This window comes from Natator depressus, chromosome 1 (assembly GCF_965152275.1).
Source record: "Natator depressus isolate rNatDep1 chromosome 1, rNatDep2.hap1, whole genome shotgun sequence".
Classification (NCBI taxonomy): Eukaryota; Metazoa; Chordata; order Testudines; family Cheloniidae; genus Natator; species Natator depressus.
In genome coordinates, this window is record NC_134234.1 from 332791471 (window position 1) to 332817340 (window position 25870).

Here is a 25870-nt window from a genome sequence, read left to right on the forward strand (position 1 = left end):
ACAATGTGGGGTAGCAAAATTACATAGTTCTATGTAACACTGTGATAAAGACAGCCCATGAAATTAATCTATATGAAAAGTACACAGTGACCTGCATTTAGATAACATACTACATACAGGTAAAGTATAACAATAAAGAAAAATAGTGAAAACATACTGGTGAAGTAGGGGTTTAGGCATTACATTACAACATTACCAGTGGTGTTTCATTAATCCAAGTTGCTATAAATACACTGTTGTTACTTAATACAGTTAAATATTTAGCACCTGGAAGCACACATGCATTTGTCAGTGGGAGAATTCAGTTTGTACCTGTTTTAATTTGAAGTATTTTGATGATTCTCAAAGCAGTATTGTAAATTCTGTACACAAATTCTCACTCATTAAAGACACAGTTCAACATTATTTTAGAGAGAGCACATCCGTTCCTCAGAATAAGTAGTATCTGAACTTTATTAAGACAGCTTGAAGTTAGGCCACTTGAAAATTACAGATTAGTTACACTTTGGCATAAAAGAGTTATAGTTGAACTAGAAATAATAAGTTGTCATACACCTTGGTTATGAGCATTTCTCTTGAAAAATGCTTGTGATATATTAAAATAGGGCTAGATTTTGCTACTTTTACTCACAGCTCTGCAGTGGAGCAGAGCCAGCCATAGCAATGTTGAAGCCAAGTCAGATGGGAGATGCAGTGATTCTCTGGAGATAGATTTTGCAGCTGTCCTCCCATGTTTATTCCCCACTCAAGACCAGAGCTCTCCTTCAACATAGCTGGCCCCATGGGCACACTGGAGTTGCAGGATGTACAATTACAGACCCATAGTGTGTATTAGTTTAAAAAAAAAAAAAATAGACTCCAGTTCAGCAAGGTACCGAAGTGCACAGCTGCTATTATTTGTATTGTTGTAACCCAGGAGCCCCAGTCATGGAGCAGGACCCCACTGTGCTGAGTGTTGTTACTCCTGGGGGCAATCTGTGCCAAAAAATTAAAGTTTCTGCACCAAAAAATGTAAAAGTTCTGCACACAATATTTTAAAATTCTGCACATTTTATTTGTCAAAATAACACTACATAATCGTGCCAGTGTCAATTATTTTGGTAATTTATTTCAGAATACCTATCAACAATACAGACACACACAAAAATTCCCCCGGTAGTAGAGAGTTAAAGAAACCCCTATGACAACCCAGTTCCTGTTTCTCTGCCACGTTCCCCTCTGTCCCTCCGAGCCCAGCCAGGGGGCCAGACACCCACAACCCCTCCCTTCCAGAGCCCACCTGTTGCTAGCCCCCCCCCCCCCCCCGCCAGCCAATACACCCGAACCCCCTCCTCCCCAGAGCCCAGCTCCGGTGCCCCCCTTACCCAGACACCCATCCCCCTCCCCTCCACAGAGCCCCTGGATCCAAGAGGGAGAAACAGCCTGATGCTCAGTCCCAGGCTTGCACAGAGTTTCCTGCATGCCGCCCTCTCCTTCACTCAGGATACGCTGGAAGCTACAGCTGCTAGGAACCCTCTAGCTCCCTCTCCCTCCCCCCAGCAGTGTCTTCTATGTGCAAGCTGGGCTCTGTCGAGTCCAGTAGCCTCTAGTAGCGGCTAGCAGCACTGCATCCCATTTCTGTGGGGGAAAGGAAATTCTGCATGCACAACGTTAATTTCTGCAAAATTCTGCATTGTGCAGTGGCGCAGAATTCGCCCCAGAATATGTTGTATAGAAACAACAAAAAGACAGTCCCTACCCCCAAAGATCTTACAGTCTATAAGACCAGAGACAGCAAATGGATACAGACATACAGATGGGGGAGTACAAGAAAACAATGAAACCATGTTGGTCAACATGATGTGCTGTGTTCTCAACTGTCTAACTGATATCAAGTTATTTTAGGCATCACAACAGCCGAATTTTCATGGATAGTCTCATTGAAGTTGATGAGACTGGCTATTTACATTCCTGAAGTTGTGCATGTGTTTAAGGACCTTGCTGAAGTGGAGCCATTACACATTTTTTTCTCAAAATTTGTTTTGTACAGCTATTTTTCCTGAAAATGTTTTATTTTGGGGGTGGTATGTCAGAATGGAAATTGAAATCTTTTCTAAAGAACAGATGATGCCAAGTAGCACCGTCTTAAATGTATTCTAAGAGGAGGATTGATTTGATCAGTTCCTTGATCTTCATTATTCCTCTTGCTTATGCTGTTTGATTTTTTTTCCTATTACCAGTAAAAAATAGAAGCTTCATATTTCAGTAGTTATGAATATTTCCTTATTACTAATGAAATGTAATGCCTACTTTAATGAGCAAAATAGCTACTATCTGCCCCAAACATATATATTCATTGTGCAATCAGTAGTTTCATACATAAAATTAATACTTAAGCGGTGCTGAGAGCATTAAAGTATGTAATTGTTATTATTTAAATGTGCTGAATTTATTTGAAACAGTTACATTTTTCTTGTACATATTTTCTTTTTTCTCATATAATCTGCATTTTAAGGCATCCAGAAGTTTGGCTATATAAGGTTGTATAGATATTAGCTGTTTTTTTCATTTATTTCTATGTATCCCATTATTATGAAATTCTGCGGACCAGGGGACTGATCCTTTTCCCATTAAAGTCAATGACAGCTATGTTGTTGATGTCAACGGGAGATGGGCCTATCCTTTAATAGGTATCTGGCTTCTCTCTTTACAGTCTGATCCTGCACCCTTTAACTCAGATGAAACTCCCATTGATGTCAATGTCTGAATAGGATTAGGCTCATAAAAGCATAGTGTATTTGAAACAGCTGTACCCATTGTTGTTTCCTTCAGCAGAAAACAGCAAACCAAATACCACGGTATGGTATACGTAAGAGCTTTAAAAACCATGGTATGGTATATGTAAGAGCTTTAAAAACAGTATTAGGAAAGCCAAGATGAGAGGGTTTTTTAACCATGGATATCCCAACTACTGCTTTAATACTGCTGTGTATTAAAGCATGGCACAATACATAACTACCACTCGAGTATGTCTTTTATTTTTATTTATTTGTTGCTTTGTAGTCCAGCAGCTAGAAACTCTTATTGGCACCTAAATCACTAATCTCTATCCATTACCATTTTTGCTAATTTACACTGATAACTGTGGCTCTGTTTTCATTAGGAGATGAAAGCCGGGAAATTAAAAAACAAATTACAGGGATGAGAAGATTACTGAATGACAGCACTGGAAGAATCTATCAGCGAGTTGGCAAAGAAGGAGAAAAACTGAAGGAAGAACCCCAGGATTTAGATATAGCATGGGCCCAGCGCCTGACTGCCCTGGCAGACTCCCAGGCGAGCCTCCATCCTTCTCAGAATGGTGCATGGAATGAAGTGTCACCTCAAACTAGCCATTTTTCAGGGCAATATGGGACTCGGTCTAAAAGCTTCCAAAATGAAACAAGAACTGTAGGATCCAATGGTATGATCTAGATTAGATATTCCAAATATTTTTACTATACTAAATATCTACCTATGTTCAGATAATTATAGTATGTATAAATAAATTATAAATGATACTTCATAATTAACAACATTAAATACAGTTATCACTTTGAAAGACTGTGGGTGTGGGCCTGGTGCATGCTGCTCCCATAGGTCTTAAGTTTTAAAGTGGATTCCTAGTGGTAGGGCATAATATTAATATTTTATTCTATAAACTTTATTTCTGTACTTATTAAAACTATTGTTACTGAATTCATAGCTCCCTAAGGGCCAGATTCTGTCACTCATACTCACACTGAGTAGCACAATGAAGTCAGTAGCACAATGAGATCAGAGGACTGCTTGTGGAGCAAAATCCAACTCTGCGTGAGTAAAGGTGGCAGAATCGGGCTTAAATTACTTTTTACCTCCAGATATGAAATACCATTGTAGCCATGATCTAAAATGCCAATTTTTTCAACACAGGGCACATGCACATGTAGGCTTCTGTTCTTATGGGACCGTTAGGGATAAATTGTGCTGGAATCTGGAGCATGTTGTCCATCCCGCTTCCAGTGTAGGCTTGTTCCCTGAGGTGGATGTTCCAGTGCTTTTAAATGTATTTTTTCTTAGTGCTGTAAATGTCACAAATGAGCTTTCTCTACTCCCTTGGGAGATTCTTCCGTAATCTGCTAGATCTTTCTGTCCAAGAAATTTCCCTGACATTCAACCTAAATTCCGAATTTCTAATATAAAACCTGCCTCAATTCTGATATCTTGTTTATCAAAATTTTAAATGGCAATTGTGAGCTTCTATCCAAAAACATTGTCAAGTAAATTGTAGTTGTCCCCAGAGATATTAATAATTGCATAGAACGATATCTGTTGTATGTCTTATAAGGACACACATGTATTCGTCATTTGTAGCGGATGCAAAAATGATGACTGTTGTTATTCCCTATGCTGTACAAGAGAAAGTACTATCCATGCACTCAGAAGCTTAGGTTTCAGTCCTCCTGGATTGACTATATCCCTGTATAGACAATGATTGGACTCACATGTATTGGCAAAAAGAAAAGGAGGACTTGTGGCACCTTAGAGACTAACAAATGTATTTGAGCATAAGCTTTCGTGAGCTACAGCTCACTTCATCAGATGCATGCAGTGGAAAATACAGTGGGGAGATTTTATATACACAGAGAACATGAAACAGTGGGTGTTACCGTACACACTGTAAAGAGAGTGATCAGGTAAGGTGAGCTATTACCAGCAGGAGAGGGGTAAAAAAAAAACTGCACACCTTTTGTAGTGATAATCAAGGTGGGCCATTTCCAGCAGTTGATAAGAATGTGTGAGGAACAGTGGGGGGGGGAGGGGGGAAATAAACGTGGGGAAATAGTTTTACTTTGTGTAATGACACATCCACTTCCAGTCTTTATTCAAGCCTAATTTAATGGTGTCCAGTTTGCAAATTCATTCCAATTCAGCAGTCTCTCCTTGGAGTCTGTTTTTGAAGTTCTTTTTGTTGAAGAATTGTGACTTTTAGGTTTGTAATCGAGTGACCAGAGAGATTGAAGCTGTAGCTCACGAAAGCTTATGCTCAAATAAATTTGTTAGTCTCTAAGGTGCCACAAGTACTCCTTTTCTTTTTGTGGATACAAACTAACACGGCTGCCACTCTGAAACATATATTGGGAAATCCAGAGGATGGTGTTACAGTAACTCAGGTTTTGTGGATTTTTGTTTTAGTGTGACAGTATATTTTAGAGCTACAGTAATTTAGGTTTCAGAGTAGCAGCTGTGTTAGTCTGTATCAGCAGGGTTTATGTATAAGCCATGTTAGTCTGTATTTAGGGTTTATGGGCCTCACAGGGTTTTGTTTATTAAGGAGAGATTTGAATGAATGGAGGATGAGTGCCCTGCACAAGGGGATAGGGTGGGAGTTCCAAGTGTAGAAGACAACACAGACAAGAGTGGAAGAAGAAGATGAAGGGGGTGCAGGGATTATTGTAACCAAAGGAAAGAAATAACAAGCATAATTACAAAGCAAGGGCCTGATCCTGCACCACTGAAGGCAGTGGGAGCTTTGATTAGGTCAGGCCTTAAGGCACTAATCCTACAAGCTGACCAGGATGGGCAGATTCCTTTGCTCATTTAATGCCCACTGATTTTAGTGGAGGTCTGTCTGGCACAGGGATCTGGCTTAACATCCCAATCCTGCAAACGCTCATGCATGTAAGTGAAGTATTTATAGAATCTGGGCCAAAATTATTTTTTTAGATTTTTATTTTATTTTATTTCTCTGATTCTTTAGAGGATCTGGCAGCAATGTGCCATCTTAATTGCTTTTTGGTTACACTCAAATTGTTTTTGATGAATTGTACTAAGTGCTTTTCAAGAATAAATTTGTTAATGTAGTAATGTTGTTACACCAACATGATTTACTGTCAGCGGATCCATTTGTAGAGAACCATTCTGGGGTACTTGCTGATTATGCAGAGAGAACCACCAAGCAATATATTTGTGTCTCTTCTGTCATAGAAGTCAGTCATCAAATTCAAATAAGTCATCAAATTCACATGCTGGCTTGCCTGCAGAATGGAGGGAGATGGGTCTTTAAAGACTCCTCCATAAAAATAAAAAGTCTGCTCTCTTTTTAAAATTAAAAATTGATTTATAACCAGTAAAAAAGAGTTGCTTTTGTCCTCTAAAAATGATAAAGGTAGTGCTTGGAACAATGATTGAGACCATTCTACAAGATGTTTCTTACTCCACTATTGTAACTGATTGGAAGAGAGATGATGGAAGAAAAATAAAAACTCTTCATGAATATGTATGAAGTTGGCAGAAGTCTGCTTTGATTTGAAATACTGGTGGTCTCTCTTCCCATTTACAATACATATGGTAGATTTACATGGGTAATTTCTATCAATGCTAATGGGAATTATAATGTAAATCCCACATGCCTCAATGGGAAAACAGACCCTTTGGTTTTCAGTCAAGGCCTCTGTACCTTCATTAGGAATGTATTACATTTGTACCAGGAAAGAAGAACAGGTATTTACTGGCAGTATTTGTTTAGTCAAAGTTTCTATGTTCTAGAGACAAATATGCAAAATCTGAAAATATCTACTTTCAAATATTATTTATTATTTGCTAAGCCCCTGCAATATGCTGGATGCCATACAAGCGAGAAAGTAAGACTGGGCCTGTCCCCAGGAGCTTATTGTTCAAAGAAGATAGAGTAGATAGGATGACCTCGAGAAGCCCAGATGGGGGTGACTGGGATTTTTTTTTGTTGTTGTTGATCATATAACTGACTCACTTTTTTTGGACACCCAGTATAGCTGTTTACCTTACTAGAGGCGACAGGGAGTGGTGGTGGTGTTGCTGAATTTTTATACCAAGCACATACACATTTGGAAGCTGCCTTGAACCTAATCTTCTACTGATCTTAAGGCTTTGTCCACACTACACAGCTTCTAGCGACATGGCTGTGTCGCTAAATGTCAGGCAGTGTAAACGCTGTTTGTCGGCACTTTTGTGACAAAATAATTTTGTCGTTTGATTGGGTGTTGGTGGAAGTCTCTTCAGGGACTTGGAGGGCTGGTCTACACTGGGAACTTATATAGGAATAGGTATGTCTCAGGGATGTGAAAAATGGACACCCCTGAGAGACATAGCTACATCGACCTAGCCCCCATGTAAACCATTCTAGGTTGACAGAAGAATTCTTCCATCTGCCTAGCTACAGCCTCTCAGGGAGGTGGATTACCTACGCTGACAGGGATCCCCTCCTTTTGATATAGGCAGTGTCTACACAGAAGCTCAGCTGCAGCGGTTCAGCTGTGCTGCTATAGCATTTCAGGTGTAGACAAGCCCTGAAGCACTACAGTTGCTGTTTTCCACTCTAGCTATTTAAGTGTAGGCATACCCGGAGTGATCTGCCACAAGACTAAAAATAAAAATCTTCCTTATGTGGTGTTTGTGTAGCTCTAACACTGTCCTGAGCATTTTGTGAACCATTGGGAAGACAAAGTCCCATTCCTCCCTTTAAAGAACTTTAAGGCCATGTCTACATCACAAAATTATATAGACCTAACTTATGTCAGCATACAGCCACCGCAGTTATTAAATTGCTTGTGAGTGCACAGTTGGCTCCTTGTGTCGGTGGTATGCTTCCTCATTAGGAGCACTTGTATCAATTGTATTGTCAGTGTGGGGCATTGTGGACAGCTCCTGAAAGCCAGTAATGGTCGACATAAGCAACACAGTGTCTACGCTGACATTGCATTGACCTAATTACATCAACTTTGACACTGCCACTCAGGAAGGTGGTGTTATTTTTTTATTTGAAAAAAGCAAGTTGCTACCTTTTAAGATTGCAAACAAAACCATAAAACATGACTCAAGTTAACTGGTGCAGTTGTGTTTGCTAAATTCACAGAGAGCCTGAAACAGCAGTTCTTGGAAGTGTGAGGTTCCCCATTCATCGCAATGTCGTGTTAACAGTAAATTCCCAGGGAGAGAATTTTAAATGGTGGCATTCTTAATTACTTTGCCGATGGCAATCAAAATATGTAAGAAAGGAGAGGAAGGGTCTGTGAAGTTCTGTGCAATCTACTGTGAATGACATTTCACTTTGGTACCACAATCGGGAGGCTCTTGGGAGAATTATCACTACTTATTTCCCTCCCCAGTCTGATCTATGGGGATGTCACACAAAGCAGTGTGATTGAAGAATTAAATTTTCCATTAATCTTTGATTCCCAGTCTTTGTTTTGATTTTTTTGGTAGGATGGTGGGAGATTCTGTTGTTTAGTTTTGCCAGTACTTCTCTATGGGAAGGACTAGTGCTTACAGGACTTTTGGAAGAAGACACTCTTAGGAGAGATGTGAAGGAAGAGAGGGGTAAAACATGGTGGGCCACATCAGGCATGATTTTCCAGGGGTTGGGTGAATTGTGGAAGATGCTCATTCACTATAAATAAGGTGACTCCATTGAAGCCAGTAGAGCTGTGCCAGTTTACACTTGCTGAGGATCTGATCCAGAAGGTACGAGCTGAAACTAGAAAGTTATTAACAAATAGGAGGGAGTTCTGAGAAGAGCAACAAAAGTAATTGAGGCTGGAGGGACTTCTGAGAGAAGATTAAATGAGTTAATTACTTGTCTGTATTTCCACTCGGCAAAACTTGTTGCTCAGGGGCGTGAAAAAAAGACATTCCCCGAGCAACATAAGTTGCACTGACATAAGTGCCAGTGTGGACAGCGGTATTTCAACAGGGGAGCTTCTCTCGCTGACATAGCTACTGCCACTCCTTGCGGGTGGTTTAATTATGTCAACAGGAGAGGTTTCTCCCGTCGGTGTAGAGCAGCTACACAAGAGATCTTACAGTGCCACAGCTGCATCAGTACAGCTGTGCCACTGTAAGCTCTCTAGTGTAGACATCCTTAGAGTTTGCTAAATGATAACTAAAGGGCACATAATAACTCTACTAGTCAGGTTAGAGAAAAAATAAACAATGGTACTCTCCCAATGTCCGCACACCTGTGATACAAAAATGAAATGACTTGTATTAGGTTGTTCAGATCTTCATAATATGATCATCCCTCTTCTTTTGTGATTTGCAAAACAGTAAAATAGTTACAAATTTAAATAATCATCGTTAGTCTTCAGTATTAATGGTCATTGAATTGAATAGGGGCAGTTCATGTCTGGTTGCAGGTTCAGACAGATATCTTTGCAGCTGTTGACATTCTATTTGAATTTTGAAGGTTTTCTTTGCACCTTTAAAGGCTAGAAACTTAATTCTTTTTTAACAAAAACTTTAGATTCTCCAGCACAAGATACAGCTAGCAGAGGAAAGTACCAGCTCTCTGAGCTTTTGGGAGCCACCCCATTTCAAGACCTGCAAGTATGTGAAAGATGAAAATAGTCTGGAGGCTGAGGCAGAGTTAAGGGTTTTACAGGGCGGGGTAGAACTAGAAGTGAAAGAATGAAATTAAGAAAAGGAAAATGAGGCTGAAATATCAATAAGAAATTCTGGACAAAGCAATCTATTGGATTGTTGAATAATCTCCCAAGGGGAGTTGTGAGAACACAGTCTCCTGGGACACAGCATGAGAGAACATGCTGTAGGAAACAAACCAGTACTGGCAGAAGGATGGAGCAGATTATGTAGGTTTTCTTGCCGATGGTTCTTTCCCATCAGTAATTTCTGTGATTCTGTGACCAGAGGATGTGATTTTCGTTCTCTGCTCTTCATGTTATAAAGCAACATGTGTAGGTAGCATCCAAGAAATTTTAGAATTGGTAGGCCCTATTTAATTCTTAATATAAACCTTTATTACACAGACGCTACCCATTCTTTGTAGGGCTGTTCTAGGAGATGGGTTTTTTTTGTCCATGATAAAGTTGAGTATGTTTATAATGAGATTTGGAGCTATTGTTATCTGAGATGAACTAGCCTGACAATAGAGAGCCCTGCTGTGAGAGTGCATTGTGTTCACAGTTTTGTGCAGTTCTCATCAACCCCTGTAATACCATGTCCCCCTGAATATGTAAGCACATATACTGGTAACTGGATAAAACCCAATGGCCCCCTTCTCCCAAAAATGAATGTTTTGGTAATTATTGGCTGTGCTTTCCTTGGGTCCAATTTCACAATAGTTTACATTGTTAGCTTCGAAATCCTGTCCAGCTCTTTTGATTGTATCCTTATTTTATTTCACTACTTCTTCAGGAGAACTTCCAGGGGTCAGTTCATCAGTTGGACCAAACTGTTGTACCTGTAATTGCCAGTCAACTTTGCAGGCCATTCTCCAAGAGCTGAAGACAATGAGAAAGTTAATGCAAATTCAAGCAGGTACCATGATCTCTCTCTCTCTCTCTCCTTTAATCTGTGTCTGATATCTTTAGTCAGGATATTTCTAAAGTGTTTTCACTATGAAGAATAGTCAGGGTTAGAGAATCTAATAGCCCAGGGAGACCAGGGTTCAAGTCCCTGCTTCTTGGGGGTCAATTTTTCAAAAGTGCCTAGGTGCCATAGGAGTCCACTCAGCCCATTAAGGCCTTTATGACCCCAAGGTTTGGATCCACAAAGAGACTTAGGTGTTGCTATGCTAAGCATCACAATGCCTAACTTTTAGATGCCTGGAAAATCACTAGAACAACAGTGTGATCCACAAAGCCTGAGTTATGCACCTAGGCTCTCTGTACAACAAATGGGAAGAGATAGGTACCTTAGACTGCAGTTCACAAAAGCCAGCATGCTAAGTGGGGAGATGACAACCAGCTGCTTGTGTCCTAAACCCTGCCTCTCTCATGGAGATATGCTCCTAAATCTGGGCTGCAGAAAGGCCTCTCTCTCTGCTTGTGGTCCACTAATGGGAACCCCTCCTGGGAACCCCTCTTAGGCACCCCGAGTTATTTCTTATGGGAATAAATTAGGCAGCTACCTAACTCCACATAACATGGCCTGGGAGCAAGGGGAGAAGGAGGAGGAGTCGCAGCTCCTTTGAAACTTTTAGCTCAGTGGTTGGGGTATTCACCCGGGATGTGGGAGACCCTGGTTCAGTTCCCCACTCTGCCTCATGGGGAGAAGGGATTTAAATGGGTTCCCCACCTCTGACGAGTTATGCTGTTCATAGTCTCTGAGGAGAAGGCAAAGCAGGCCTGTTTAGGCCATCTGTCATGCTGGAGAATTCACAATGTAGGCAGGGAACTGTGCAGCCTGGAAATACCCCAGTCAGGAGGAGGAGAAATGCAGGTCTCAGCCCAAGAGAGGTGACAGCTGGGAAGCCAGAAGTCTGAAAGTGGGTGCCCTTGGTGAACCATGAGGGGGAAACACAGGAGCAGTCATCTGAAATATGACAGCCATCAGTTAGAATTTGGAGGGGAGGGGAATTCTTTTAATTGAAATGTGGTGGAAGTTGAAAGGACAAAGAAGGTGATTGTATGCATACAGTATCATACTTGAAATAATGTTACTATGAGCTAAGTATAGATGAGATGAGTATCGAAATGTCAGCTATCGTGAGTAAAGGTGTTCGGTTTCAAAGAAGTGTGAGGGTCCTCAGCCTCTACGCACATGAGAAATCCTTTACACAAGTAGTTACATTGACTTCAGGGGGATTATGTGCATCAGTAAGGATGACTTGTGGATAAAAAATGCAGGACTAGACCTTCTCCAATAAAAACTGGAATCCAGGATAATAGGAGTGTTTTTCTTTCCATGCTGTGTATCTGTAATGTAAATAAGTTGGTAAGTTAATGGACCTCTTGATGAAAAGCTTTGGGAAATAGTTTATAGTTTGTGGTATGTAGACACTTGTTTGGCACTCTTGTTATTAAAAAAAAGAATTAGCACCTAAAATACAAACGTGTACATGAAAGTATAATGATTTATTCTGATAGTTAAGCACCTTCCTATTTAAATGACAAAGTACAAATTGCAGCCCTTGTAATCGTTGCCAGAAACCTCTCCAAAATCCATTAAGTAAAGACCACTGTGAATGGGGTTCCTATTAAGAAACCTTTGCAGAGAATGGCAGTTTGCTGTTCACTGGAAGCTGTAGCATTTTCAATGGGGCTTTCAATTGCCCATGGATAAAAATAAGGCCTGTTCTACGTTAAAAAGTTACATTGACCCAGCTACAGTCGCTCTGGAGTGTGAAAAATCCACACCCTTGAATGATGTAGTTAAACTAATTAACCCCCAGTGTAGACAGTGCTAGATCAATGGAAGAATTCTTCTGTCAACCTAGCTACCACCTCTCATGGAGGTGCATTACCTATGCTGACAGGAGATATGATTGATCTCTATAAAGACATCAGAGGGGTAAACACCAGGGAGGGTGAGGAGTTGTTTCCTTAAAGGGCCAATGTTGGCCCAAGAACAAATGGATATAAACTGGTCATCAACATGTTTAGGCTTGAAATTAGACTATCATTTCTAACCATCAGAGGAGTGAAGTTCTAGGACAGTCTTCCAAGGGAAGCAGTGGGGGCAAAAAACCTGACTGAACTTTCCAGACTGAGCTTGATAAGTTTATGGAGGGGATGGTGATATGAGATTGCCTACAATGGCATGTGGCCCATCTGCAGCTGCTAGTAGCAAGTATCTCCAGTGATTGGAGATGGGACACTAGATGGGGAGGGCTCTGGATTACTATAGAGAATTCTTTCCCAGGTGTCCAGCTGGTGGGTCTCACCGACGTGCTTGGGGTCTAACTGATCACTATATTTGGGGTTGGGAAAGATTTCCCCCCAGGTCAGATTGGCAGAGACTTTGGGGGGTTTTCACCTTCCTTTGCAGCGTGCGGCAGGGGTCACTTGTTCATAGAGTAAATGGTGAATTATCTGTAACTTGAAGTCTTTAAATCATGATTTGAAGTCTTCAGAAAGTCAGCCAGAGGTTTGGGTTTATTATAGGAGACAGTGGGTGAGGTTCTGTGCCCTGTGATGTGCAGGAAGTCAGCCTAGATGGTCACAATGGTCCCTTCTGGCCTTAAAGTCTATGAGATGGGAGAACCCCTCCCATTGGAATAGGTAGTGTATACACTGAGGTGCTGCTGCAGCTGTGCTGCTATAGTGTTTCAAGTGTAGACAAGCCCTGAGCTGCTTGATACTGATTATTTAGCCCTGATTCTGCAATCTGATCCACGTGGCTGGACCTTTACATCTGCACAAAGTCAATCCAGACAGATCCGATTGCAGGAGTAGGGCTTTAATTTGTAAGGCACGTATGTGTCCTTGAAAAATGCTGTATAAATATAAAATATTCATATATGTCAGAAAGAAGAACCACTAGGCTTCAAAAAAAGCCAACTGGTATGAAGTCCAGGTAACTGTTTCCCAGAATGTAGAAATTAAACTGTTAAATACTTTTTACTAATTCTTGATAAAATAGTTTTTTAAATGTTCTTTTTGAGCCAGTTTTCTTTAGAAAAGAGCGTGATTGCTAATGCATCTAGAGTTTTCTTATTTATGTCAGTAAAAAATGTTGAAAGACCATAAGATCTTTGATAATGCCAGAGGATATACAATTTCACACAACTGTAATCATTGTTCAAGTACTTTTTTCAATATTAAGGGTTAATTATGCAACCTGAGAAAATAGAAATGCTTCATATGCACAAACTGTATTGTAAACAGTGCTGCTTAGCCACAGGATGAATACAGCAAGTCAATAACTTGGTTTAACCTGCAGTGGTGTACGTGTTTCTATAAATATATTCACAGCTGTTTTCCCTTCAGTTGGCACCCAAAACAGACAGCAGCCTCCGATTCCCCTGATCTGTGCACAGAAGTCAACAATATCAAGAAAGAGAAATAAAAAGAAAAAATTGCCCCAAAAGACTCTTGAGCCCATTACTATGAATAAGAAGCCCAGCACTGTAGAGAAGGAAAAGAAGCTGTCAGCAAACTCTGAAAGATCCAGCTTGCAAGCAGCTGAGCATACTCTAAAGCCAGAGACCCATGTTTCAGGATTTGGTATCATTCTTGAATCATCTTCCTCAGATGTAAGTTGATATTTCAGTTGCATAAAATGCCAGAGAACTTTACAGCACTATCACTTAGGGATCAATGTTGAAGTCTACTTGAGGCTATATTGTTCCCTCTACCTCAGAAAAAGTGAGGATTTGGATTTGGAGTCATGAAAGGAGAGTGCTGCTTCCAAAGCCTTGTATTCTCTTTCCCTGACCACATAGAAACCACACTGTAGGTGCTCTGTAGGGATCAGGAGCTCTGTTTGCCCCTGCAAGATAAACTTGCTGTCCCCATCTGCCATGCTACCCAGGGCCAATGTAAGTCCAGGAGCCCCTGCAAGGAGCAGTGTAAGGAATTCACAACCCTAGCCTTTCTTGACTAATGTAATTATTCCACACCTAAGCTTTGCTCCTGAAAAAACATATTTATTTACTTAATTTTACACACTTGAGTAATTCTGTTGGCTTCAGAGGGACTGCTCACATGAATAAAATTTAAGTATGTGTGTAAATCTTTGCAAGATTCGGGTATTTAACTTTCATCCCTGTTGTATCCAAGTAAAGGCCTTGATCCTGCTGTTGAAGTCAGTGGGGCTCTGTATGAGTGCAAGAGGCTGCCCAGGCAGATCCAGTTGCAGGATTAGAATTAGCAGCTATTGGAGTATATGACTGGGTCATTGGAAGGTTACAGGTGGCATTGTCTCCTTACTTCAGTTAATATGTATATTTTGATTAATGAAGTGTCTATCTGGTGACCATAGGGGTGGCTGATTGGCTTTGTTTAATGATCAGATGGGTGATGTCTGGAAAGTTCACTGATGAATAAGCTGATCATTAATTTCTTTAATATATTTTTAATTTTGAGAAGGCAGTTTCCAATTTCCTAAGTACAGTGAGCTAGCAGAACATAATTAAATTTTGTATCAATGAGCGTAAATGAAAAGAATCCTGTAGATAATGTTGTGCCTTTCTAGAAGTGCAAACTAATAATAAAAAAGAGCAGTCATGATAATTCAGTTATATAGATGCAAGCTACACCACTAATTAGATTACAGTGTCATGCAAGAGAGTCTGTGTAACGATATATAGCAACTACAGTAGTTTAATGCTTTTCAAAGGTTCTTTTGTTGCAGTATTGTGATTAGAAATGTTTGAAGCGATAGTAGATAGTAGACTCTGAAACAGTAGATATTGGGTAACTTCTGACTCAAATATGCAATTTACATTTATAAGACTTCTGTGCTTGTGGCTTGATTTTTAGGTTGGATCTCCAGTTTTTCAGGAAGCTTTGTGTGCGCAATGGAATTTCATCCACAGTTTCGTGGGTTCGTTTCATTCACACTAGTTCTGTGGTGATTCATTCTGGCCGCAGTTCCTTGTAGATGGCAGTTTTGCACCCTGAAAATGGAAGCTTGGCTTAAAAATTGGGCCTCATCTTGCTTCCATTGTTTGGAACTACCAAACGCTATCTGCCACGCTTGTTGGTTCAGTATGTTTCCAGCATCTGAACCTTCCCCACCACCAAAGCAGCTTCGGACAATTCTGAAAATAAGCAAGATTTTTTTTATTATTATTTAAACCATATGGGTTTTATTTTCAAAAGAAGAAAGCTGAGGTTTGGGGATGGATATATTTACCAGTGGAAATAAAATGAAATCTCTAAAAATTTTGAATGGATTAAATAATATCACTTTTTAAAAAGAATGAATAAGGACATTGTTTTATCTTTTCCTTCTATTTATTTATAGGCATTTCTATTGCACTCATGGCCATCGTGTCTGAGCGCCTATGAAAACCGAAAGGCAGTTTTGAAGTACAGTATATAAATACTCTCACTGGAAAATTGTACAAATTGCTCCTTGTATGTACTGATTAATACAATTACTAACCAATGCCAATATTATTTTCACTACATCTTTGCCTAGAAAGCGATCCCCATTCGACTTCAGTAAATCAAGGATAACTTCACTGAAACCAATGTTAAGGTTTCAGTTGAGGTACCCTGGAGTCACATCAGTGGATCAGAGCTCAGAATCTGGCCCATAAACCAGATTAGCCCTTTTTAAATGTAATGAGCACTTACTTATAGTTAAACTTTCTTATCTTTGCTTTACTATTAATGCAGATAATTTATATTACACTGTACATGAATAGTTACCCACCAGTTCTTTATACCCTGATTATTATCTGCTAACAAGAGCTATTCCATTTGATAAATCACATTCAAAATTGTCCATGAAATCTCAATTAAGTACTGATTGCCTTTGATTGAAGAATAATTTGCTACTAAAGGAATGCAGTGATAAATCAGCATTTTACCTTCAATTTATGTGTCTGAGGTACAAATTGATTAATTTATTTTAAAAAGCCTAAATTAACATTACATTGACTCTGTTCTCTCCCTTCCCCCTCCTCCGATGCACAGGTGTTTTTCACAGGTAATTCATAGCAGTATTAATTAGATTCGTTTATGGCATTTCCTCCTTGCATCACTGGGATCTTGTTAGACCATATCTACACGAGCACTTACGTTGGCAAAACTTTTGTCGCTCATGGGTTTGAAAAAAATCACCCCCCTCAGCGACATAAGTTTTGCTGGCCTAAGCGATTGTGTGCACAGTGCTATAGCTACTGCTGATTGATGAGCTGCTTTTATTATGTCGACAGGAGAGCTCTGTCCCATCGGCATAACACGGCATAACATATGCCGCTGTAAGCTTGTACGTGTAGACATGGCCTTAGATTTCTAAGGCTATGTCTACACTAGAAAGCTTACAGTGGCATAGCTGTACTGGTGCACTTGCGCTGCTGTCGGATCTCTTCTGTAGCCCTCTACGCTGATGGGAGAGAGCTCTCTCGTCAACATAATTAAATCACCCCCAACAAGCAGCAGTAGCTATGTGGGTGAGAGAAGCTCTCCTGCAGCATAGCGCTGTACATGCTACCACTTATGCCTGTGCATGCATCTTTGAAAACATATCCATAGTATTTGCAGGTGGACGTTTGCATTATTAAAACAAAATGTTGCTTGAGCAAACCTGCCCAAAATGTGTAATTGCACAAAAATACACATTGTTCATGCCCAATGTGTATTGTGAGGTGGGGATCCTCTCAGAGACCTTTGGGAAATGTTAGACCTAAAAGTGCTTAATAAGAGAGTCTAGCTGTGTAGGAAATACAAGGCAGTGATATTTTCCTCCTTTTCTTCTGGCAGTGTCATTTAGCTATATGATTTACCACAATTTCTTTTTGCTATAATAAGATGTGAATTTAATGTCGTCATATTCTAAGGATGCACTCAGGCTACATGCTAACAAGAAGGAGAGTGATTCACAAGCCAACACAGGATTTGGGAGCAATCATTTACTCAGTTTTTGCCATCTTTCACACACACGAGTTGTCCTTGCACTGCGAGGTCCTACTGACTTGACTTCCTGTGGAGCTTTGAATAGAACTTAAAGCCAGTACCCTACTGGAAGATGGTTGCCGTACAACCACCTGTCCTCCCTGGGAACATATCCCTTCTGTGGTGCCCCATGAGTGAACTGCTCCGTTAGTGCAGAAAGATGCAGATTGTACTCCCTGTGCTCATGGGAGTGAATCAGATCCACTAAAGGGTCATATAAACCCTATTTTAAAAGGCTATTTGGCCTTTTCCAAATGACATTGTTCTGGTGGTGACCTTCTGGGCCCTACCTGTAATTACATATTGCAAGGTATCCTTGCCCTTTGGGTTTTTGTTTTGTTTAATTTTTTGCTGTGTACAAAGAAGTAGCATAGTAAGTGTTGAGTAGCTGCAATGGTACATGAAAGATGACAATCTGTATAATTATTTGACTTGCCTTTTAATGTGCTCATTCACTGGTTACTTTTATTTCAGTAAAATAAACTGTTCTTAGAGTGATTGCTCGTATAGATTCCAATTAGGTGTGTCCGCGCCGCGTGCACAGTGATCAGAATGTTTTTTCCCCTAGCAGCACCCGTCGGGTTGGCTGTGGAGCCCCCAGGCGTGATGCCTTCATGGCGCTCAATATATGACCCTGTCGACCTGGTGCCTCCTCAGTTCCTTCTTACCGCCAGTGATGGTCGTTAGAACTGTGGCATCTTGCTTTGCAAGCTCTCCATGTTTCCCTAGCTTCTCTTTCAGACTGTATTGTGTAGTAGTTCAGTTCTTAGTTTGTTCTTAGTTATTGTAGTTCTAGTTAGTAGTTAGTTAGCTGTTGGGCTGGAGGGTTTACCCTTCACCCTGACTGTGTTCTCTTTGTGGGACTTACATGCCTAAGTCCCAGGGGTTCGAGCCCTGCAAGTCCTGTAACAAGCCCATGCCAACGGGCGACCCTCATGACGCTTGTTTAAAGTGTCTGGGGAAGCACATCAGTCAGAAGAGTGCAGGATTTGTAAGGGCTTTTGCCCCCGAACCAAGAAGGAGTGGGACTTTTAGATTGAAACAGTTCCTTATGAAGGCAGCACTTAGACCACAACCCACATCGGCGCGGCAGGACTCAGTCTCTCCCCCCTCCCCCCCCCCATCCCTCTTCAGGGACCCGTCTCATGAGCATCTCCTTATCCAGGAGATGCAGGCGCTCCTCGCCATAGGAGTGGTGGAGGAGGTTCCTCACTGGCAAGGGATTCTATTCCTGCTATTTCCTAATCCCCAAAGCCAAACGGGGTCTCAGATTCATTCTAGGCCTGCAAGGACTCAACAAGTTCATGGTAAAGTTGAAGTTCTGCATAGTTTCCCTCAATATAATTATCCCTTCTCTGGATCCAGGAGACTGATTCTCCACCCTTGACATGAAAGATGCATACTTTCACATAATGATTCTCCCTGCTCACAGACACTTTTTCAGGTTTCTGATTGATCAAAAACATTATCAGTTCACGGTCCTTCCCTTCGGCCTGTTGACAGCCCCACAAGTGTTCACCAAGTGCATGTCAGTGGTAGCAGCCTTCTTCCGAAGGAGGCAGATGCAGGTATACCCTTACTTTGAAGATTGGGTGCTCAGGGAGCATACCAGCGAACAGGTGGAGTCACAGGTCTGTCTGGCCATATCCACGTTCGAGAGACTGGGTTTCCTCCTCAACATGAACAAGTCCACCTTGTCTCCGACCCAGAGGATAGAGTTTATCGGAGCCCCAATTCCAAGCCATGGCAAGCATCATTCCATGCATGAGAGAATACCTGACCACTACAGCAAGGAATTGCCTCAGTCTCCTTGGTCACATGGCGGCCTGCACATACGTGGTCCAACATGCCAGGCTGAGACTCAGATCTCTGCAGACGTGGCTCACTTCGACATATCGCCCGGGGCGCAACAGCCTGGGACTAGTGGTCACAGTGACATAGCAGGTGCTAGAGTCACTCCAGTGGTGGCTTGATGCTCGAATAGTCTGTAAAGGAGTCCCCTTCAGCAGCCCTCAGCTGTCCTTGTCTCTAGTTAAGGACGCATCAGCAATAGGTTGGGGTGCACATCTGGGATATCTGCGAATGCAGGGCCTCTGGTCACAGGATGAGCTTTTTATCCATATCAATATCAAGGAGCTCAGAGCGGTGTGATTCGCATGCCAGGCCTTTCAGTCTTGTCTGCAAGGCCAGCCACGTGGCCATCATGACAGACAACACCACTGCAATGTTTTACATCAACAAGCATGGTGGAACCTGGTCCTCGCCCTCTGTCAGGAAGCTCTCAGTCTGTGGGAATTCTGTATAGCCCACTCCATTCACCTGGAAGCATCATATCTGCCAGGAGCCCAGAACTTACTGGCAGACCACCTCAGCAGATCCTTCCACAGCCAGTCTATCTGGCTAGACTTTACTCCATCTTCCAGAGGTGCGGGTTTCCCCAGGTTGACCTGTTCACCACTCAGAGCAACAGGAAGTGCCCAGTTTTTTTCCTTCCAGAAAAGCAGCCCAGGCTCAATTGCAGACACATTCCTGCTACCCTGGGGAGGCCGTCTGCGCTATGCCTTTCCCCCGATCACTCTCGTGCACAAGGTCCTGCTCAAGGTCCGCAGAGACGGGGCAGAGATCATAGAATCATAGAATATCAGGGTTGGAAGGGATCTCAGGAGGTCATCTAGTCCAACCGCCTGCTCAAAGCAGGACCAATCCCCAATTAAATCATCCCAGCCAGGGCTTTGTCAAGCCTGACCTTAAAAACTTCTAAGGAAGGAGATTCTACCACCTCCCTAGGTAACACATTCCAGTATTTCACCACCCTCCTAGTGAAAAAGTTTTTCCTAATATCCAACCTAAACCTCCCCCACTGCAACTTGAGACCATTACTCTTTGTCCTGTCATCTTCTACCACTGAGAATAGTCTAGAACCATCCTCTTTGGAACCACCTCTCAGGTAGTTGAAAGCAGCTATTAAATCCCCCCTCATTCTTCTCTTCCACAGACTAAACAGTCCCAGTTCCCTCAGCCTCTCCTCATAAGTCATGTGTTCCAGACCCCTAATCATTTTTGTTGCCCTTCGCTGGACTCTCTCCAATTTTTCCACATCCTTCTTGTAGTGTGGGGCCCAAAGCTGGACACAGTATTCCAGATGAGGCCTCACCAATGTCGAATAGAGGGGAACGATCACGTCCCTCGATCTGCTGGCTATGCCCCTACTTATACATCCCAAAATGCCATTGGCCTTCTTGGCAACAAAGGCACACTGTTGACTCATATCCAGCTTCTCATCCACTGTCACCCCTAGGTCCTTTTCCGCAGAACTGCTGCCTAGCCATTCGGTCCCTAATCTGTAGCGGTGCATTAGATTCTTCCGTCCTAAGTGCAGGACCCTGCACTTATCCTTATTGAACCTCATCAGATTTCTTTTGGCCCAATCCTCCAATTTGTCTAGGTCCCTCTGTATCCTATCTCTACCTGCCACCGTATCTACCACTCCTCCTAGTTTAGTATCATCCGCAAATTTGCTGAGAGTGCAATCCACACCATCCTCCAGATCATTTATGAAGATATTGAACAAAACCGGCCCCAGGACCGACCCTTGGGGCACTCCACTTGATACCGGCTGCCATCCAGACATGGAGCCATTGATCACTACCCGTTGAGCCCGACAATCTAGCCAACTTTCTACCCACCTTCTAGTGCATTCATCCAGCCCATACTTCTTTAACTTGCTGACAAGAATACTGTGGGAGACCGTGTCAAAAGCTTTGCTAAAGTCAAGAAACAATACATCCACTGCTTTCCCTTCATCCACAGAACCAGTAATGTCATCATAGAAAGCGATTAGATTAGTCAGGCATGACCTTCCCTTGGTGAATCCATGCTGACTGTTCCTGATCACTTTCCTCTCATGTAAGTGCTTCAGGATTGATTCCTTGAGGACCGGCTCCATGATTTTTCCAGGGACTGAGGTGAGGCTGACTGGCCTGTAGTTCTCAGGATCCTCCTTCCCTTTTTTAAAGATGGGCTCTACATTAGCCTTTTTCCAGTCGTCCGGGACTTTCCCCGATCGCCACGAGTTTTCAAAGATAATGGCCAATGGCTCTGCAATCACAGCCGCCAACTCCTTTAGCACTCTCGGATGCAACGCATCCGGCCCCATGGACTTGTGCACGTCCAGCTTTTCTAAATAGTCCCTAACCACTTCTTTCTCCACAGAGGGCTGGCCACCTACTCCCCATGCTGTGTTGCCCAGCGCAGCAGTCTGGGAGCTGACCTTGTTCGTGAAGACAGAGGCAAAAAAAGCATTGAGTACATTAGCTTTTTCCACATCCTCTGTCACTAGGTTGCCTCCCTCATTCAGTAAGGGGCCCACACTTTCCTTGGCTTTCTTCTTGTTGCCAACATACCTGAAGAAACCCTTCTTGTTACTCTTAACATCTCTTGCTAGCTGCAGCTCCAGGTGCGATTTGGCCCTCCTGAGTTCATTCCTACGTGCCCGAGCAACATTTTTATACTCTTCACTGGTCATTTGTCCAATCTTCCACATCTTGTAAGCTTCTTTTTTATGTTTAAGATCCGCAAGGATTTCACTGTTAAGCCAAGCTGGTCGCCTGCCATATTTACTATTCTTTCGACACATCGGGATGGTTTGTCCCTGTAACCTCAATAGGGATTCTTTGAAATACAGCCAGCTCTCCTGGACTCCTTTCCCCCTCATGTTATTCCCCCAGGGGATCCTATGTATCAGTTCCCTGAGGGAGTCGAAGTCTGCTTTCCTGAAGTCAAGGGTCCGTATTCTGCTGCTCTCCTTTCTTCCCTGTGTCAGGATCCTGAACCGACCAACTCATGGTCACTGCCTCCCAGATTCCCATCCACTTTTGCTTCCCCTACTAATTCTTCCTGGTTTGTGACCAGCAGGTCAAGAAAAGCTCTCCCCCTAGTTGGCTCCTCCAGCACTTGCACCAGGAAATTGTCCCCTACATTTTCCAAAAACTTCCTGGATTGTCTGTGCACCGCTGTAGTGCTCTCCCAGCAGATATCAGGGTGATTGAAGTTGCCCATGAGAACCAGGGCGTGGTGGCACCAGCATGGCTCCAGCATGGCCTCAACAACACCGGCACACCACGCTTCTGGATCTGTCGGTCGACACTCCGATCACGTTGCCGCTCCTCCCCGACTTGATCACTCAGGACCACGGTCATCTTTGTCACCCAGACCTCCGGTCCCTCCTCCTCGTGGCCTGGAAGCTTCATGGCAGAATCCTATGGAGCTCCTGTGCTCGGAGCAGGTAAGGGAGGTATTACTCTGCAGCAGAAAGCCCTCCACGAGGACCACATATCAGGCGAAGTGGAAGAGGTTCACTTGCTGGTGTGACCAGCGTCATATGCCCCCACTTCAGGCACCATTACCTCTTATTCTGGAGTACATTCTGCATCTGAAATAGCAAGGCCTTGGAGTGTCATCCATAAAGATATACCTAGTGGCTTTCTCGGCTTTCCACCCTGGAGCCTCTGGACGCTCCGTCTTCGCCAACCCCATGGTTGGATGGTTCCTCAAGGGTCTGGACCAGCTACATCCCCAGATTAGACAGCCTGTTCCTGCGTGGGACCTTAATTTGGTCCTCTCCGTTGGTGACTTGCTCCCTTCTCTACCTATCGTAGAAGGTAGCCTTCCTAATTGCCATCACATCAGCAAAAAGTGTGTCTGAGTTAAAGGCCCTTATCTCCAACCTACCTTACACAGTTTTCCACAAGAACATGGTGCAGCTCAGCCCTCACCCGGCCTCTCTGCCTAAAATGGCATCACATTTCCATACCAGCCAAGACCTATCCTCCCTGTTCTTTTGTCCGAAGCCTCATACCAGGAGCCATGAGCAGAGGCTGCACTCCTTGGATGTTTGACAAGCGTTAGCCTTCTATATTGAATGCACCAAGCCATTCAGAAAATTGAACCAGTTGTTCATAGCAGTGGCTGACCGCATGAAAGGCCTACCAGTCTCATCTCAAAGAATATCTTCCTGGATCACATCCTGCATCCACACATGCTACAAGCTGGCCAAGACACCAGCCCAGGCACTTACTGCACACTCCACAAGGGCACAGGCCTCATCGGTGGCATTCCTGGCCCAGGTCCCAATCCAAGAAATCTGCAGGGCAGCCAACTTGGTCCTCTGTTCATACAGTACCTCTCATTATGCCATTGTCCAGCATGCCAGAGATGATGCAGCTTTTGTCAGAGCAGTGTTCTAATCTGCGATTCCATAACTCCGACCCCACCACCTAGGTAAGGCTTGGGAGTCACCTAATTGGAATCGATATGAGCAATCACTCGAAGAAGAAAAAACGGTTACTCACGTTCTCGTAACTGTTGTTCTTCAAGATGTGCTGCTCATATCCATCCCAAACCCACCCGCCTTCCCCTCTGTCAGAGTAACCAGCAAGAAGGAACTGAGGAGGTGCTGGGTCAGCAGGGTCATATATTGAGTGCCATGAAGGCACCACTCTAGGGGGTTCCACAGCCAACCCAACGGGTGTTGCTAGGGGGAAAACTTTCCTACGACTGTGCACGCGGCACACACACACCTGATTGGAATGGATATGAGCAACACATCTCGAAGAACAACAGTTACGAGAAGGTGAGTAACCGTTTTTTATCATGACTCCTGGATAAGCTTCATGGATGTGATCACTAAGTGACAATGAAGTCTTGCTGGATGTGCATGTAGAACAACATGTGTGAACACTATTTTAATTAAAATATTTGTTTTCCTTTGGTAGCCAGAAGTGCAACTTGCTGAAGGCTTTGATGTCTTTATGCCCAAATCTCAGCTGGACTCTATATTGTCAAACTATACTCGCTCAGGAAGCCTGCTGTTTAGAAAGTTGGTGTGTGCATTTTTTGATGACAAGACCTTGGCTAACTCTTTACCCAATGGCAAGAGGAAAAGAGGACTCAATGACAACCGAAAAGGACTAGACCAAAATATTGTGGGTGCAATAAAAGGTATATTTCTGCTTTGTTTCCTGTATATACATATCTCCATCCTTAGCTGAGAATATGCTCTAGTCATTGAGTAATGCCAGGAACTTAGAATCCTTGGCATTTGGGTCAGAAAAATGTGCATTCTTCTTTTTATAATTTTTCCATAATTTCTGATTAAGCTAGAGGCTCATGCTTAGGTCCCCAGCCCCTGAAGACATGTGATGAGATAAGAATCTCAATTTAAATTTTTTTTTTCTGGCCTTCATGGATGTAAAGAAAAACACTTGATATCCATTTTGAGTCAGAAGACAGCCTGAAACAATTGCTCCAACTAGAGAAATGCACTGCTCATTCATTAGATTGAAGCCTGCTGCCACTACGTGGAGATGCGGGGTCATGGGAGAACTCTCCTGAGTTTTACCTTGGGTCCTGGATTGCCATAATTCTGCCTTGGTCCTTCCAGATCAGGGTTGAGGCACATTGGCAGGGTAGAATGGAAAAGCTTGCTGTGCACCTGACAGTGTCATATCTGGTCTATGAATAACGGGATTAGTAGTTTGTGGCTGGCAGTGAGGTGGGAAAGATCTTATTGAGGAAAATCTAGTAAAGGAAATGAGTTTTGTGTCTAATTCTGATGTCAGTGAGGTTGTGGTCCTGCTTGTCTTGTGAGAGTGAATTCCATAGTCTAGGTCAAGCTACTGTGAATGTTCTGTCCACCTCTGAGTTGTCTTCCCCCATTGACAATCAGTAGAATATAGCTGCAAGAGGAAATTATGGTCCAGGGCTTTGAGTATTAGGACAGAGACTCTGTATTCAACTTAATCAGGGAACTAGTGCAGAAAGGGGTGATCTGTGGTAAGTGGACAGGCTGCTACATTTTGTACCATCTGGAGCTTTTAAAGTACATGTGATTCATTCCTAGTTATGAGTGGCCATTAGCTAACATGGAAGTTAAGAATATATGGACTATGGAGACCTGGGAGAAGGGTCGGAATCTGGGGGGAGCATGGACCATTATAGCAGGGACAAGGGAGAGACAAGAGGAAACATAGAGGGGAAATCAAATCAGCGTCTTAGATATCTATATACTAATGCAAGAAGGATGGGGAATAAACAAGAAGAGCTAGAAATGCTAGTGAATAAACACGACTATGACAGTTGCATCACAGAGACTTGGTAGGATAATACACATGACAGGAATATTGGTATAGAAAGGTATAGTTTGCTCAGGAAGGACAGGCAGGGGAAAAGGGAGGAGGTGTTGCCTTGTATATCAAAGATGTATGCATTTGAACTGAGGCGGAGATGAAAGTAGGAGACAGACTTGTGGAAAGTTTCTGGGTAAGGATAAAAGGGGTAAAAACCAAGGGTGATGTCATGGTAGAGATCTACTACAGACCGCCTAACCAGGAAGAAGAAGCTGGATGAAGCTTTTTTTAAACAATGAACAAAATTATCCAAAGCACAGGACTTGGTGGTGATGGGGGACTTCAGCTACCCAGACATCTGTTGGGAAAATAACACAGTAGGGCACAGATTATTCAACAAGT

At 42.7% G+C, this 25870-nt stretch overlaps 1 protein-coding gene across 1 annotated transcript in view; it reads left to right on the top strand.

Moving 5' to 3' along the window:
- Positions 1 to 25870, top strand: part of BEND7 (BEN domain containing 7) — a 56873-nt gene that overhangs the window by 8351 nt on the left and 22652 nt on the right. The window contains 4 exon segments of the mRNA XM_074942611.1: positions 3143 to 3442; positions 10189 to 10311; positions 13704 to 13969; positions 24116 to 24341. Coding sequence (XP_074798712.1) covers positions 3143 to 3442; positions 10189 to 10311; positions 13704 to 13969; positions 24116 to 24341 — 915 coding nt within the window.